At 37.4% G+C, this 17809-nt stretch overlaps 1 protein-coding gene across 1 annotated transcript; it reads left to right on the top strand.

Moving 5' to 3' along the window:
- The first annotated feature begins 269 nt into the window (after positions 1-269).
- Positions 270-17224, top strand: si:dkey-34d22.1 (discoidin, CUB and LCCL domain-containing protein 1). The gene is made up of 15 exons (XM_046848417.1): positions 270-708; positions 3618-3839; positions 5265-5402; positions 8590-8641; positions 9142-9214; positions 11114-11247; positions 11454-11491; positions 11856-12038; positions 12202-12314; positions 12836-13004; positions 13269-13358; positions 13963-14056; positions 14172-14212; positions 14314-14421; positions 16056-17224. Exons 1-15 carry the CDS (start codon positions 606-608, stop codon positions 16448-16450), a joined length of 1953 nt encoding a protein of 650 aa, XP_046704373.1. The 5' UTR covers positions 270-605; the 3' UTR covers positions 16451-17224.
- Positions 17225-17809: the final 585 nt, after the last annotated feature.

The raw sequence follows: 17809 nt of genomic DNA, 5'->3' as shown, positions 1-17809 counted from the left end.
AACTGAACTGTTGCAGTACAGTATGTGCTTTACAGCGTTCTTGCATATTACACCAGTGGATGGCGCTATATCATTTTATGTGTTTGTTTTAACCATAAAGCGTGCATTTTTTTTTATTTGGTCTGTTCGTGGATAAAACTGCATCTTGTTATGATCTAGTTCAAGGTGGGCTGAGATTGAGAAGTCTAGAAATAACAACCATAAATGGAGATGTTTTCATGTTCCAGTTTAGTTCCCAGTTGCTGAGTTGAGTGCACAACGTTCAGCCTCTTCTTCTTTATCTACAGTAAAACCTTTAAACAGTTTGGACGACGTTCTGTTTTATTATACCATCGTTTAAACGTGATCTGGAAAGACAAGCTGTTACCCAAACCCTTATTTTGGGATGGTAGTAATCAGTGTTAAGTGGCACACTAGGAGGCCAACGAGAGAGTTAACAGTGAGCTCTGTGATTCATGCCCTGCCCATACTGCTTTCCCACACACAGTCTGAGGAAGTGAGAACACTACTGCACAACTTTAAATCCAGATCCTTCTGTGTGGCTGTTACCGAGGGATGACAAAACTTCTAGAGTGTGGAATTTGTCCTACAATGCGAATTAAACCATGAAGGCACAGTTCGGGATTATTTGGGATGCTGTCCGAGTGTTAACTGCACTTTGGTCTGTGTTCATTGTTCACACGGTTCTGCTGGTCCACGCGCAGGATGGTATGATCACTCATCTAATATTACTCACAAACATATGTATTAAGGTTATTAATCTGTATATTGCTACATAAACTTGTCATCTAACATCATTTGCAAAGAAAGATTCTCCATGCAATACAATCAGGAACGTGTGTGTGTGTGTGTGTGTGTGTTATAAAGCGCTATGTGGAGCAGTACCCCAGTACTCTGCATGTAAAACTCTTTTTTTGTTTGTGTTTTTGTTTGTCTGCATCTTGTGAAAGAAGTGTTTGAACACTCATGCCTTGTTTTTTAGTTTACTTATTAATCATGCTCTTTGTCAGTAGTTATTAATTTACTTGGAGTTTACAAAGCAAATCAAGATTTTGTATTGGAAATGCTTTAAAAAAATATTTCTGGTCAAAATAATGTACATTTTCCTTAAAATTTTTTAATATATATATATATATATATATATATATATATATATATATATATATATATATATATATATATATATATATATATATTTATGGTTAGACTGAGAGCGAGTGTTTGTTATAATGCTTGCTGTACCAGCTAGTGATAATTCTGCAATGTGAAACTTGTTCAAAATTGTAATGGACTGTCTGAGCTTCAGTCTCCTCTGTGTTTACTCTTACACACACCAGTTTGTTCCAACATGAGTGGGGTCAGTGTGAATCACCTTGGCCACGTCCACACTCTAAAGAGGTAAGGATTACTGGGTAAACACACTCCCACAGAGCCATGTCTCTGTGTACTGTGTCTACACAGTAGGGAGCAAACCTCTGGATTCTAGCTGCATCATCCCAGAGGAAGTTGACTGATGCTAGGGTCATTACTTTACATGATTCATTTGCTTTAACAAGCCACAGACATTTTACAAGACATCGGAATTAGGCAGCATAAGGAACAGAATAGACGAACTCCTAAGGTGAATTTGCTGTCACTACATGATGGACAGAAAGGTATTACGAAGGTGACAGCCTAAACAGCTGAACATCCTGGCAGGCCTGTGGGGACCTGCCCACACCACTGAGGTGGAAATAAAAATGACATGTTCCCAGACAGTGTGTGAAGAATACCTGACAGATATCCAGAGTCCTTGTTTTAGTTAGCCTTTGAAGTGATTCCTTTTGAAAAGATGAGATTCATTTATATGAAGAAATGTGCATAGCCCATTTAATCCGCTGTGGCTTTTGTAAGAACCGAGTCATCTCATTCATGATGATGGTGATGATGATGATGATGATGATGATGATGATGTTGATGATAATGAAAAATGGCAAAATATTTTTCTTTATTAACTTGAAAATGCTGATATATATAATAATGTTATGTTCATATATATATATATATATATATATATATATATATATATATATATAGAATATGTTCTTATATTCAGCTACATTAAAGGCAAAGAATCAATGCAAACTCTGCAAACACACCCAGACATGTCTCAGCATGACTGGGGTCCTTAAAAGTAATTACAGCAGAAATTCCCAGTTGTTCCCAGTTACCACTTTGTTAACCAACAGGAAAAATAGTCTTCATAATAATAAGACAATAATACTAATAAGAGACAAGACAGAAAAAGAAAATATTACCTACATTTGTAAACCAACAGCATCATAAAGATCTAAAACTTTTAAAGATTTACAGCAATCGAATTTCCTCATCTTTCATGTGGGTGGTGGCAAGTATAGCCACTCTGCCATCCATGACTACAGACCAGAGCACTGGTATTTCCAGGGAATCTCAGGGGAGGTGTGTGGGAGGGAAGAGGCCGAGGAAACAAATGAGCGGTACTAACCGATTAAGATAGAGTTAGTGGTGGGATGTGAAAACAGAACTCTAAAACATAAGATCACCTCATCATGGACCCTGAGTATGGACAGGGGGGAAAAACATCTTAAGACAATATCCATTGTTTATATGGCACAGAGATAGAAAACTATAGATTTAGCTCTTTAGCCACAGTGAGTCATACTCATAGGCTGCTGAACTTCATGAAATGAGGGTCATTAACTGTCTGGCCACAAATGTGTGTTAGTTTTCCTGTGCCGATGATGAAGACTTGTTCATAGCAACAAAAGTATTTCTAATCATCCTTACATCAAACATAGAGAATGCAATGTGTCAGTGGAATCGAACCTGTACAGTCATCAAGCTATGTGGGAATATCAGTGTGGGTTGTGAATAAGAAGGAAAACTATAAAAGAGACTTAACTTCACATTTATAAACACACACACACACACACACACACACACACCTTTTAGATTTTGCCTCGAAATAGGTCGCTTTCTGGAACTCCTTCTTACTCACCTTCACACAAACCCTATCATTAACAAGGACTTACTGTAATTATCATTTTAATTGAAATGTAAACTGAAAACCCCCTGGAGTATAACAAACACAAGGGAACTTGGCAAACTCTGGTTCCACACAGGACTCAGCTGTTGTGTACGCATTTGCCCAGACATTTTCACAGTTCTCATGCCAGCATGTCAATGTAATGTTATGGATAAAGCCAACCACCTGCACACTGCTAACAGTGTGTTATAAACACAACCACTACACCAAATTCGCCTCTTACTGGTAGTCTGATTAGAAATATAGACAACTCTACTTTGGAAATACATACCGGTTAAAAGAATTTGCTTTTTCCCCCACACAGGAAACAGAATTTAGACATGTTGCAATTGATATCTGTTGTTTAGCGATTAATCATCATTCAAATTGAATAAACAAAACCATTACAAGTTCAAGTTATTAACGTTTCGAAAACAACTGTTCCACAAGACCGCATTTTGTTTGTCCAATATTTGAGCAGCATTTATCTTGCTGTAATTATGTCTTGTAAATAAGCCAATGTGGTTTTAGAAGAGGAAATTCTTTATTTATTTATCTGTTGGTTTCACTCCAGGTGATGGGTGTGGACACACAATCCTGGGTCCTATGAGTGGCACCGTAGCCTCTCGGAACTACCCTGGCACGTACCCTAACCACACGCAGTGCATGTGGAGCCTGAAAGTGCCTACAGGATACACACTGAACCTCATCTTTGGAGACTTTGACCTAGAGTGGAGCAAGGACTGCAAAGCTGGCTCTCTCACCATCACTGAGAAATCTAAAGCCTTCACTTTGGGTAAGAAATTCAGTCTTTTTTTTTTCTTTTTTTGTACACAATTTATTGAAGCAAAATTAAATGCAGTCAAATATGGTCAACTTTCTAGATAGTTCCCTGTGTGTTTTGTATGAATCTGTATTGGCTTTAGTTATTTTTATTACACCAAATTACAAGTATATGCCAGATATACATTTATAAATTTTGGTAGCTGGGATTTTTTTTATTTTCGGCTGATGTGTGTATACTGATTAGCTATAAATGATAATATGCATTCACATGACATTCACAAAAACATTCAAAACAGAAGCTGACAGAGAACTGAAACTTCTAAATGGTTAATGATTGACTCATTTCCAACAAGGTGTATTAAATCTTCCAGTAATGCAGTTTAGCCATTGCATTGTGTGAGGTACCATAAAGATACACAAACACCTTTTGCTTTTATAGGGTGCCATTTCTTTTGTTTTAAATAAATGAATAGTGTTTATTTGATTTCATTCATTCATTTGTTTTGGATTGTTTTCTTTTCAGTAATTAATCTGAAACATGACATTTACGTAGTTTTTTTCAAGCGATCTTATTGAAATTTATTTGTTTATAAAATATAGTAACTGACACTAATGGCTTGTTTTTATGTCTTAAATATCAAGATCCACATTACTACTTAAATGAAAAATTGTGCAAACTCAATAGACAACCAGATAATTCTGGAGTAAATGCTTTTCCGAATGATTTACAAACAACTTGGTTCATATCCAGCGTGACAAATGAATTAATTATCCCATAGTGATCATGTTAGGGCCTGAAAACCACTTACGGATATGACATACACATTTCTTCAGATGAGTTCTTACCCTGAGGAGTCCAGTTGGTTCATCAAAGGTGCTCTTACATGTATATTACACCATACGTTGTATTGTTGTTATTGGCAAATTCCAGACACCCATCTTCATGCTGTTCTCCAGCTCCTGCCAAGCCATGTGCCTGCCTACATAAGCAGGTTACATACCTCTCAGCAGAGGTTATGTGATAGTGACTCTTTTTACAAATACACACACACATAAACATGTACATTGTACTGGGGCAAGTGACAGTCATTAGCATGAGGAATTCAGGCTCCCTGGGGTCTGGGATATCTCTCAGTGGTACTTCAGCATTTTGCGTGTGAAACAGCCGGTGCCATTTTTAGCAGTATGTGATTGTGCAGGTCTAGTAAGCCCTTAGGCTTACTAGTGATTCTCGTACTGAGAGACATGTGCTGTTAGCACTGTTGGTATGAGTCAGTAATTATGCCAGCTTCGTTCTGAAACACATTCCCGGCAGCCCTATGTTTTGTGGGATTTTTTTTAAGTTGTATGATACAGTGGATTAGCAAAGATGTGTATTTGAAAGAGTTTGTGTGTATAACTAATTGCCAAAAACAATTGAATGTGTGTTATACAGGACCTCTGTGCAGGCATCTGGTGGCTTCAGAAAAGAACATGTTTTTGAACAGTAGTGAAGTGACACTGCACTTTGTGTCTGGCACTCACCGGTCTGGAAGAGGTTTTCTGCTGTCCTACTCAACCAATCAACACCCAGGTACCACACACTGAGATGTTCAATCTCTTCTTACACATTACATAATAACCTTCACACTTATTGTTTTACAGTGAAAATCTTAAAAATGGAAGTTTTACAATGTTCTACACCTCTGTAGTAATGTGCTTTTACTGGTCTTCAGCAATACCCAGAAACCTTTCACTCCTGTATTTACAAGCCAGATGTCTACATTGCTAGAGCATCTGGTACATTTCATCATCAAACATGGCCAGAAATGTCCTGCTTTCATATAATGAGACTGTTTGAATAACACTGCTAACAAAATGTAAAAAAAAAAAAAAAAACCTTTTCAAAGATTTGACAATCACCTTTTTTTCATTGATAATTTTCTGCTTTAGACTTCCTGTCAGAAACATGTGAGTAAACATACAATCCAATTGTGGATACCAGATTTACTTTTTGAAGCTTTTGAAGCTTGTAGATGGAAAAGTCACATTAAAAGACATCAGATGGTCTGTGAATTGTGGGTAGACCAACTGAGGCTAAGAGCAGTTTTACACCAAACATAAGATATAAATAAAAGGAAGTGAAAATGAATGCCACCTATTTTCTGATCATAAGAAAAAAATGCTACATTAATCCAATTCGATTCGGTTTACATTAGTATAATGCATCGAACAATTTTTTTTATAAAGCATCTTTACACAAATAAAGAAATAAAAATGTAACATTTAGAAATGTGTCCCTAGGGGGAAAAAACTTCCTGAGACAACATAAGTTGTAGAAATTCCTATTTTAATAACAGTATACTAGGTATATACTGTGCCCTCCACCAAAACTGGCACCCTTGGTAAATATAAACAAAAGTGGCTGCTGAAAAATGGCTTTATTCCTAACCTTTTGATTGTTTGTTAATAAATTGACAAAAATACTCTTTCACGGATATCAAACAATTGCAGACACCACACAGTTTTAAGTAAATATGTGTGTGTGCCACAATTATTGGCACTTTTAGTTCATATATTTTTTGCTACCAACCTTTGCCAAGACAACAACTTTGTCTTCTATAATGCCTGATGAGGTTTAGAATACATGGCAATGATGTGAGATTCCTTCATACAGAATCTTTTCAGATCTTCATATTTCAAGGTCTATGCTGATGGACTCCTCTTCTTTTTTACCAAAAGATTAATACTTTTGGCAGATACTCTTGGAACCAAGAAGTTTTACGATATGGACAGTAGTTCTAATTCATGAATTCTTCATGAGATCATGTCCTCTATACCATGATTCACACTGATTGACCAGAATTTATAGTGTGTTGTGCTTCATCCTTCCTAAGGGACCGATTGCCAAAAGAATTCTATACTATCACATTGCAGCTGCATGCTGTGCTAAAAAGGTAAACATTCTTACGACCTAAGAGGCAAACACTATGTAACCATCAAATAATCTGAGAGGCACATATATATGTGTGTGTCTTTGTGTGTTGAGTGAGGCTAACATTAGAATTTGGCTGTCCTGCTTCGCTGAGCTAAAGAGTGTTTGCTCTGTAAGCAGACTAGCAGGCCTCCTCTCTTAACCTGAATAGAGAGACAGAGGCTTTTCAGAGTGGCCACACATAGGGAGCTGGGGAATAGTGATGTTCCCCTCCTCCTCTACTTCCTCCTCCTCTACAAAGCACACAGCATGGCAGGTTAACCATCCCTTTGCCACGCTGACATGACAAATAGTTTAGTTTATTAGCTATTTCCAAAGTTGATCTAAGAAATGAATATTTGTTTGTAGCAAGTCCCTACAGTTGTTGTACACTATTAATCATATTTAATCATGCATGTGGATTTGGCTTTCTCATTTAATTAAGCATTTTTGGAGGGGTAATCATGTATAATAACTCAGGGTGACTTAGGATGGTAACAATTCAGTTCAATTATAAGAATCTTTTAAACAAAATTTTTAGGAAGATTACTTTCATTATACAAAGAAATTCAGTCCAAAAATATGAATGGAGGTTTAATAATGTAAACAAAATGAACTACAGTTTTATTGTAGCTTAAAATTGTAGCTGTTATTATATTTATGAACACAATGCCTGGGGTTTAAATTAAACCAAAATGCGAGCTCCAAGATTGACTAAAATGTCTGAGTTATCCTTCCTCTTTCTCGGGCACTGTAAATTGGAACCATATAACCTGTAATGCATGTTGGTCATTGTGAGCTATCAGTCCCTTCATAAGTGAGATGATTCCTAGTAATTCGACAGGCTCTCCAGGAAAGAATGTGATAATGAGATCTGCATGCTTTCCATATAGTTTACCTCTATGGGTTGCACAAATAGACACTGCTGTTCAACCAGAGCGGTTGCATTCTATACAATTATTAGATGGTTAATTTTCACTATGTATATCACTCATTTCCACGATGGATTTTTTGCATAATCATGTCATGCGAAAATAAACGACTTAATTAGATAGAATAAACTCCCCATAGATTTGTTAATCCTTATTTAGCTCCTCGTATATTTATGTAGTAGTTTGCATACTATGGTGACTTATTTATTTAATTTTAGCTCATCGTTTTTATTATTACAGTCAGTATTTATATTATACAACTAATTAATGTGATAAGTGAAATACTTATATTTTAACCATATTATGTTTACTTACTCAGTCTACATTGTAAATGATATTTCAGATTTGAACTGATAAAACAAAATAGTACCTTGGGGTGCACAGTCCAAGTTATTATAAGTAGGGAACAAATAAAAAGTTTTCCAGATAGCTGTTAGAACAGAATTCAGCAAAGCAAGAAACTCACATCTTCAGTCAAAAAAGGTCAGATGTTCAAGAACAGAACCAATATTTTTTACACACATAAGAATGTTTCAAGCACTCTGGTTTCTGTAATGTGAACACATGACTTCCTGTTTTTTATTTGTTTGTTCAAATCACATCTGGAGCCAAGATCCTAACCCAGAGAGCTCCGATCAACTGCACCACACTGTGTTGAGATACTGGGCTCATGCTCACACCCACGTAAATGCCTTTAAGTCTATATACATAGATCACATGCACACACCCTAATCATTACACAAGCAATCAAAGTCATCATCACAAATTGAGGGACATGCAGTTAGTATATAAGAACGAGCATGTGGGATTGTGGGAATGTGAGCAGATTTATTTTGTGGCTCTGTGATTGATGCAGTTGGTTCTTTTTTTCTCAGACCTCATATCATGTCTTCACAGAGGAAGCCACTTCACCTCCCAGCAGATTAGGTAGGAGGCCGTTTCACACTGACTCATCTCAGCCGCAATTATAATTCAATTTTTTTTTTATTCTCCCGCATGTGCATAATTTTTTTATATTCTCTTCTCTGTCATTTAAGATATTTTTGTTCCTTCTTCCTTTCTTTACTTTGCTTTTACTTTTTTTTTTTGTTATTCTGAGCATGACATAGGAACAGAAACGAAACCTATATATATATATATATATATATATATATATATATATATATATATATATATATATGTGTGTGTGTGTGTGTGTGTGTGTGTGTGTGTGTGTGTGTGTGTGTTTGTCTCATTCTCACTTCTACAAATACCATCTCACCTCTTTGGAATTAAGTTCCTTAGTATTATACATATTTTTCTATTTTCCTTATCATCCTTATTATTTACTATAGTATATTCTGTTTATTTTTACAATAAAAGTAGAAAACCTGTACAATCCTTGTGGATTTGTTGTACTAATCATTCATGACCCTCCTGTTTTTCAGAGCATTTTGTCCTGGGGGATGCAAGGATGTGGCAGGGGAAATCTGGGGTCAGCATGGGCAAGGCTACAGAGATGTAAGTACTCTTTTTCTCAGGCCTTATAGGCAGAAGCATTATTATTATTATTATTATTATTATGATGCTTGAAGCTAATTACATCCACTTGACAATGAGGATAGCTGTGCAGGGTGTCCATTTTGACAGAATTATTGCTTGATAAATGAGCAATGCCTGCACTTAATCAGGGTGAATGACAACTAACGAGGCTTTGAGCTGTATTTTCTTGGTAGCGAAACTAGAATGTTCTGACATAATGTTGATGTGTTATTATAATTTGTTGGGGTATAAGCTATTCTTTTCATATTTCTTTTCCATTTTCCACGTTTGTATTGTGTTGTTATTTTTATGATGAAAAATGCGAATACTTGTGCTGTTTGCGAATGCTGTAGAACAACAGGGGGTGGGAAATTTGAAATCCACAGGACTGGTTGTGCTTTCAAACCAACTCTGGGCCAATATTTGGTGCTTTTGTTACTGCTTGCTGAGAACTCCTGTAAACACAATCACAAAGCCAAAATGGTATTTTTGCTAGTTTTGAACGCAGAATAAATCCTGTCCGGATTCCTTGGTTGTCGGCCCATTCAACATAAATCTGCTATGCCACACAGCCAAACAAATACAACTGATTTATGTTATCTGCAGGAAATAAGAACAAATCACAGACAGAATTAATAAAATGTATAACTAAACTAATTAAATGGCAGAGTTATAGAGCCAAGGATTTAGAGTAGGATGAAAACACATTTGTTGTTTTGTCAGTCAGCTCGTTATTTTACCTCTCTCTCTCAGTGAAAACTAATCGCATGCTATTATCAAAATGTCATTGCACCAAGTCATCGGAGCATGCTTAGTTTTGTAGAAGAAGTGGAAGCTTTCACGAGGCAGAGGCACATGGCTGGGTATGTATGTGTGTGCGTGTGTGTATTTTTTATTTATTAAATTTTTTTTTAACAAAAACATCCTGTGAGTGTATGTCCAGGCAATGTTTCTCCAATCTTCAACTGTCTAATTTCAGTGAAACACTGCCCAGTTGCCTCAGATTTCTGTTTGTGGCTGACAGAAATGCAACCTGATGCCCAAACCAGCTCACAATTCATGTAAAGAGATCTATCTGTTCTCCTCTAATCTCCTCACCAGCAAGATATTTCCACTTGTAGAACTACATCTCACTGTATATTTTTATACTTTTTTTTTACCAATGTGTGCTCAAAAGACCATGCTTTGGTCAAACTCACTGAGATCCTACTTTCCCCTTTTCTGATCAATAATATTTGAATATCATGAAACATTAATTAAAGCCCTTGACGTGTAGCTGCATTAATTTATGCACTGTGCTGCCGCCGCCACTTGATTGCTAATGGCATGATTTGCTATTTGCATGAAGGAGCAGGTGCACAGGTGTTCCTGTAGACAATGAGTATACAGACACCCTAAACGAATGTGGGTATGTGTATATGATGGAATTGAATTGTGATGGAATTGCGTGTGCACGTTATTAAAAGAATGTAAAAATTTGACAGTATAAATACACAGGTGTGACAGAGAGGTTCTATTCAGAGCTGTTAATGAGAGCTTCTGCCTTTGGAAAAGAGGAATTTTGTATTGCAGCTTGCCCTTGACTTGAGCAGAAGCAGCAGGCAATTATGACTGAGGTCATGATGGAGTTGCTCTGTAGAATTGGACCAGTACTGCCTGGGGGGAGATTTTTTTTTCCAGCTGCCGCAGGATGAATCGCCTTTTCTGAGCCTAGAATCAAAACACTATTTTGGAATGCCAGATACCACAATGAAAAAGGCAGCAATGCCACATAAAGTGCTGTAAACCTACTATATATTGGTGCTTTCTTCATGATTATGGGCCTGTGTATAATGTAATTACTGCATTGTGTTTGTGTTGTGTTTTTTTTTTTTTTAGACCTCTGTGCTGTGCAAAGCTGCAGTGCATGCAGGGGTCATAACAGACAGCCTGGGGGGAATAATTAATGTGACCCAGCAGAGAGGCATCACGCTGTATGAGTCAAGTTTTGCAAATGGAGTACTGTCCAGAACGTGAGTGTGCCACTCTGTCAGCTAAGCACACATACACTGTTCCCTGCTGGAGACCTCAATGTACCCACTATGCAAACAAATTTCCATCCATACTTATCATTTCAACTCTGTGGTAGCTAATGTAATAGTTGCTCAGCTGTTTGAGTGTACAATTTGAGAAATATGCAAATCCCACTCTCAACCAAAAATCTCTTCTTTCCCCACAGAGGGTCATTGTCTGATAAGAGGCTAGTCTTCAGCAGAGGTAAATCCAGTGCTGCTTTCAGTTATTAGAAACATGAAACTTGACAAATAGCAACACTTCTAATAAACACCAGTAATTAAGTGACCACAGGTTTTTGGGAAAATGTAATTCTATGATTCTTTGAGTATGACCAATGGCAAGAAGGCTGTACACAAAATTATAGAGTATCTAATATGTAGTTACAACTAGTGCTTGGTACTTACATATTACGTATCATCATTACATATGAGACAATTGCACATTTCCAGTGTGCAAAACATGGCATACAAACATCTGCACTGTTTACTTATTCGCTGACTCGTAATGTATGAAATGACAGTCCAGTTCTGCCAAGTTAATTTCCCTCCCATGTTTCGCATATCAGCATGCGACAGCGTGCTAGCAGTTATGACCTACAACGCGTCCTCCATGTCAGAGGATGTGGACAGCCCGAACTGGATTCCAGAAAATGGGGTCTCAACAGTCCAGTTTGTGAAATGGCACACCAGCATTGCGGATCAGCAGCCATGGCTGGAGCTGGAGCTCTTTAATCGGAGCAGCGTAACAGGTCAGGAGGCTAAAAGAATGCCTTTTAAATGCCCTTTGTGTGCAGATCATAGAGTTCTCTTTTGTTTGTAAGCCTCTTTTTGACTGCAGAATGTTAAGATCACCCAGTAAAACCTGTCTGTGTTGAACACTGGGTTGATGATTTAAATTTTTTTTTTTTCCAGGAATAATAACAGAGGGAGTGTCAAAATCTTTCATCAAGACTTACACAATCAAGTTCAGCAAAGACCGCAAAACATGGAAAATGTACAAAGATGCAACCAGCAAAGAAAAAAAAGTACCCAAAACATTTTTACATTCCATACCATGATACAGTAATCCCCCGCTTTACCGCTGTTCAGACATCGTGTCCCCAGTTTTATCGCGGAATTGTATTCGCCACATAACTAATTTGTTTAACTGATTTTCCCGGTCTCTCGCGGATAGCAACATAGACCTAAAAACTTATAGGGAATTGTTTTTATGGAGTTTTAAGTTAAAAATATAATTTTTTATAATTAAATGAAGTAAAATGTTAATACAGTACAGTTGTGCTCACTATAAATGTGATAGTGTTCTGTATTTCTACAAATGTACACAAAATTCATCTCGCTATATTCTTGCAAATGTTTTCTGTGTGTGTTTAAAGGGTGTGAGAGGATGATTTCCGGCTTAAACAATTAAAAACAAGCATTTTCATCGCGGGTGTTTTTGGAACGTAACCACCGCGATAAACAGGGGATTACTGTATACCCATGTCAGCTGTACCCTAATTCAAGTGCATTGCTGGATTTTTACTTTTTTCTTCTTGGTGTGCAGGTGTTTGAAGCCTCATCTGATGGTCAAAACACTTTTAACAGCCTGTTTCCCCCAATAACAGCCCGCTACCTCCAGATCTGGCCTCAGCTCTGGCACAGCAGAGTCTCTGTACAGGTCCAAGTACTCGGCTGTCCGTTGTCTGCGTTTCGACCTCGATCCAACATTGGTGGTAAAATTCCATCTCTCTATTCACATACAGGCTTTGCTCCATGTTTCTGCTTTATGAGGCAGTAATGAATTCCTTGTGTAAGTTTCTTCTATATAAGATCTAACGGAAACAACAATACTATATACAGCGCAAGGTAAAAAGGCCTCAGAATTTCAGAGCAGATTTTTTTTTCAGAGCTGATAATTGCATGGTGTCCAACATTCCACTGAGTCTGCTTAGTTTCCTGAATGCCATACTTATTAGTTCAGTCAATCTTCTCCTCAGGATCCAGCGCACTGAATCCAGTTCCCACAGAAACCGTGCTGCTGAGTGAGTTCTCCACCGAGAGTCCTGTGGTCATACACTCGAGCCAAAGTAAGTTTAAACACGTACAATTCTATCATTTCTAGTTCATTGGCTCGCTGTATTAATTCTTCAGCATGGGCATAAAAGCCGAGTAAAAACGTGTACATAATATACTTTTATTCCTTTAACTTCCCGCTATGAAGTATTGAGTAACTACAGTAAAAAATAATAGGGAAAGTATGCAGTTGGAAGAATGACATATAGAAAGATGAGGAACAGAAGAGTGATTACACGTGTATGTCAGTACATTTTTGTGCGGGTGCCATTTCCCAGTCTGGCTGCCCATCCTGCCCATGTCTGAATACACTACTTGGGCAACTTGCTCCCTGCTCTTTAAGCACCTGTTGTAGCTACAGTACTTAAACAGTAGGTGCAACAGTAACGCTCTTTAAAAGCTTTGTTTATTCAATACATTTTTGCTATTTTATTAAACTTACACAATTTACAAGGACATAAATTGTGTGTTATTGTTACTGCATTTAGATCACTTCTGGTACACATTTTTTCTCCTTTTGTTTTATGATTATGGTTAAATGGTTCATATGTTATATTAATTATAACATTTTTATCCATTAAGAAGAAAATGGTCACAAGCAAGTCTTTTTCTTTATAGGCTCTAACCTTCTAGTGATATTAGTGGTGGGTTTGGTTCTGTGTTTGGCTCTGTGTGTGTGGTGCCTGTTGGCTGTACTGTTGTGGAGAAGAAGGTATGTTTTCACACATGTGCTCTTCTCATTGTATAGGATCTTCCCTTGTGTCATTTGTAACAATTGCTTTTTAGTTACTTTTAATCCAGTTTTTTCATTCAAACTTTTGATTCAGGAAAAAGGGTGCGCCCATGAAGAAGTCATGCCTTAACAAAGGTAAGCCCTGGATATAGTGAATGATATTTCATGCTTGTTGTGCCAAGCTTGTTTTCCTGTGGCTATTACCTCTCTAGTTAACTGCATTTGTCTCTTGTCAGGTTGTCAGAGTGTCCACGGGACAAAATTGCCATATACAGAATCAGAGCTTGTGTCCTACCCTCTGGCTAGGAACATCCATGATAGCCTCCCTAACCCTCCTCTCAATGGTAAGATGCACTAGGGTTTTAAAACTAGCTTAAAATATATAAGAAGCTTCTCAGTACATTTAAGATCAGGCATATCCTTATGACCACCTGTTCATATCATTATGACCACCTGCCTATTATTGTGTTGGTCTCCGTTTTGCTGCCAAAACAGTTCTGACCCATCGAGCATTAACATTAACTTCTTGAACAATTTGAGCTCCAGTAGCTCGTCTGTTGGATCCATACGGACCAGCCTTCGCTCCCCACGTGCATTAATGAGCATCGGCTGCCCGTGACCTGTCGCCGTTTCACCGCTGTTCCTTCCTTGGAACACTTTTGATAGACACTGACCACTGCAGACATCAAACATCCCACAAGAACTGCAGTTTTGGACCCAGTCGTCTAGACGTCACAATTTTTCTCTTGTTAAACTCGCTCACATCCTTACACCTGCCCATTTTTCCTGCTTCTACCACAATAACTTTGAGGACAAAATTTTTACTTGCTGCCTGAAATATCCCACATACTAACAGGTACAATGATGAAGAGATAATCAGTGGTATTTACTTCACCGGTCATAATGTTATAAAGTACTAATCGGTGTATAGTAGCTGTTAGCATTATGTTAACCTTAAAAAAGCTTTAAATCTTGGACTAATAACATTTGATCTGCAGTAAATAAAAATCTTGACGTTCATCTGAAGCTGTACTGAACAAACATTCTTCCAAAGCACACAGACAGTAATGATTCAGTATGATGGAAGAGAAAGTTTAGGATGTCTACAGCAGCAACAGTTCAGGCAGTGAGCATGACCTTTCTGCTCCCGTTCTGCTGGTTCCATGGTTCAGCTCAACAGCCAGAGAAACTCGAGAGAAGGCCAGAGTGCATTTTTCTCTTCCGTTCTTTATTTCTCTCACTCTCTCCCTCCCTTTTAGTCGCTCATCAGCAGCATAAATGTGCCTTTCTTTAGTCAGCTGAGCCTCTGTGAAAGGGTCTCTGTAATTGGTTCCCAAATGAGGGGCACTTATGCTAGAGCAGCGCTCACGTCCTCCACCACCACCACCACCACCCCCTCTCCCGCCTTCAGGCTAACAGACTCTACAGTGAGGCCTTTAGTCACAAAAAGGACAGAGGGTCAAGACAATCAGACTCCCTTCATAGTCATTCTAATTAAAGCACATTCATCCAATTGAGATTCCTCCAGTTATTATGAATAATAGACAATAAGATATGCATCAAGACATAAATCATGTATAACTGTATACTGTTTATATCTACTGTGTATGTGTGAATATAAATGGGTTATACAAAGCATATCTACACACATTCACTGTCATAAAGGTGAATTGAAATGTCTGCTAGTCACTGATCCATCCATAAACAACGATCTAATAAGATCACTCATTTTTTAAATGAATAAACTGATTTGCTTTGCTTGCTTTGTTTTTATGGACTTTCTAATAGACCCAAATAATGTGCACTTACGCATGAATATCATTGAATTGATTACATCTCAAAATTAAAAATATATTCAAATGGTTTTCATGAACTTGTCACTGTAACACAATGTGATACTCGGGTAATTAAAAAGCAGCACAATTCCTGTAAGACTACACACTTTTATTCATATGCGTTCTACCTTGTTTTTTCCCAGACTACGCTGAGCCTGATGTTCTCGCAGGTGGACAGAAAGTGGGTGTCACATTCCGACCACCTCTGGATCAGGGCTACACCGTTCCCTTTTCCATTAACCATTATGACACACCGAATCAACTTCCTGAATACGCCGAGCCCCTGCGGCTCGAGCCAGAATACGCCACACCATTCAACGAGCCGGTCGTCGATCCCTCCATTCCCACACAGCTAAAAACTCTGCAGAACCTTTCTCACCTTCACACAGCAGCCCCCGGTACCTTACAATATGACTGCCCTTCTCATCGACGCCTTTCTAATGGATACTGCACTCCTTTTAGCAATGGTGCAGCAAACTACAAGCAACCCCAGCCTGTAGATTTGGTTGTGCCGCATACATATCACAAGCCCCTTTGAGCGCCGAACATTCGGCTGTAAATCTTATCGGCAAAGGTCATGTTTGCAGTTTTCAACTGTAAATATTACAAGTTTCCAGGGTACTGTGAGAAATAATGAATCAACTGTGTCTCCTTTGAGAAGCCTTGAGAAGTTGCACAAATATATACTGTATTTATTATCGTTATTATTTAGAAATAAAATAAAAAAACGGTTTTTTTTTTATACAGCTTTGTTAGGTGGGGTTTTACAGAAGCCCATGGATTCACTTCTACACCATTCTTACACACAAGTGTCTTTCTCTCTGTATTGCCTTGTGGTTTATTAATGATTATAAGATTATAAGACACATAGCTGCAGAAAAGTACAGTTGGTGACATGCACTGTAACTACAGCTTTCCTCATTTTATGGACATGTTAAGGTTTGTTTTACACTCATAATTTATGTGTATCCTTGTTTAATTCAGCCTTGTGTGTATAAAAGAAACATTGTATATCCAAAGCAAATATCAAATGATCTTTTATAACAGTGAATTAGATTTATGTATTAAGGGTGCAATACCACTGTATGTGTTACTGACTAATGACTTTTATATGAAGTTCAGAAATGTTATTCTGTGATGGACCACTGACCTTTTTGTGACCTGTTTTTACAAGTGATTTTTCTTGTATCGAGACTAATATTAATATACACATAGTGCATATTATATGTGCTGGTGATACACAAGTATGCAGAGGTACAAAAGTTGCTATATTGACAAAAAATACATAAAGATATAGTACTTTTCTAGAAAACAGTGTTATCTATGACTTTATTATTATTCAAGTATTATTCGGGCCATTTTTATTCTGTATTGAAACCATTTTGACACTGAATACTTGCACTGTTGGTTAATTACATTTTCATGAAGAAAACACTTTTAACTCCATAACTGTGGACCTTCAAAGAACAAATCTCAAAAGTCTCTTCATTTTTCAGCCAGCCAATCATTGTGTGCTGTACAAAAGTTAAATGAACTTTATTAAGCATCCAATTAGGTTCAAAAATGGACAAAAAATTTGTCACAACGTAGCTAGTCATGTGTGTTTGAATAGAGATAATCCTCCAGACTGCATGAAAGGTGCAAATGAGCACCTCGGCCCTATTTTAATCATTATTTTATATGCTGATGTAAGCGAAGACTTAAAATGAGGTGTCTTATTTGCCTCCCTTCATCAAGGCAGAAAGAAAATCTAAAAAGCATACTGAAGTAGGTTTTGCTCATTTCTCTACATTAGCTAGCTATGTTGAACTAAGGTAGCCTATATTCTTTGTAAAGGGCAAGTTAGTGTGTAAATGACGTTTTCAAGCGAAACATAACAAACAATATATAAAATAAA

Source organism: Silurus meridionalis, chromosome 4 (assembly GCF_014805685.1).
Source record: "Silurus meridionalis isolate SWU-2019-XX chromosome 4, ASM1480568v1, whole genome shotgun sequence".
Classification (NCBI taxonomy): domain Eukaryota; kingdom Metazoa; phylum Chordata; class Actinopteri; order Siluriformes; family Siluridae; genus Silurus; species Silurus meridionalis.
Note: the sequence above shows the minus strand (reverse complement) of the source record. Positions and strands in the feature narration are given on the sequence as shown.

What these genes read in the sequence shown, in the direction of transcription:
- si:dkey-34d22.1 (XM_046848417.1), top strand. Translation starts at nt 606, where the DNA reads ATGAAGGCACAGTTCGGGATTATTTGGGATGCTGTCCGAGTGTTAACT. An exon ending in GAGGCTAGTCTTCAGCAGAG is followed by an intron (nt 11,492 to 11,855) that starts GTAAATCCAGTG and finishes TTCGCATATCAG; the next exon opens with CATGCGACAGCGTGCTAGCA. An exon ending in GTACTGTTGTGGAGAAGAAG is followed by an intron (nt 14,057 to 14,171) that starts GTATGTTTTCAC and finishes CTTTTGATTCAG; the next exon opens with GAAAAAGGGTGCGCCCATGA.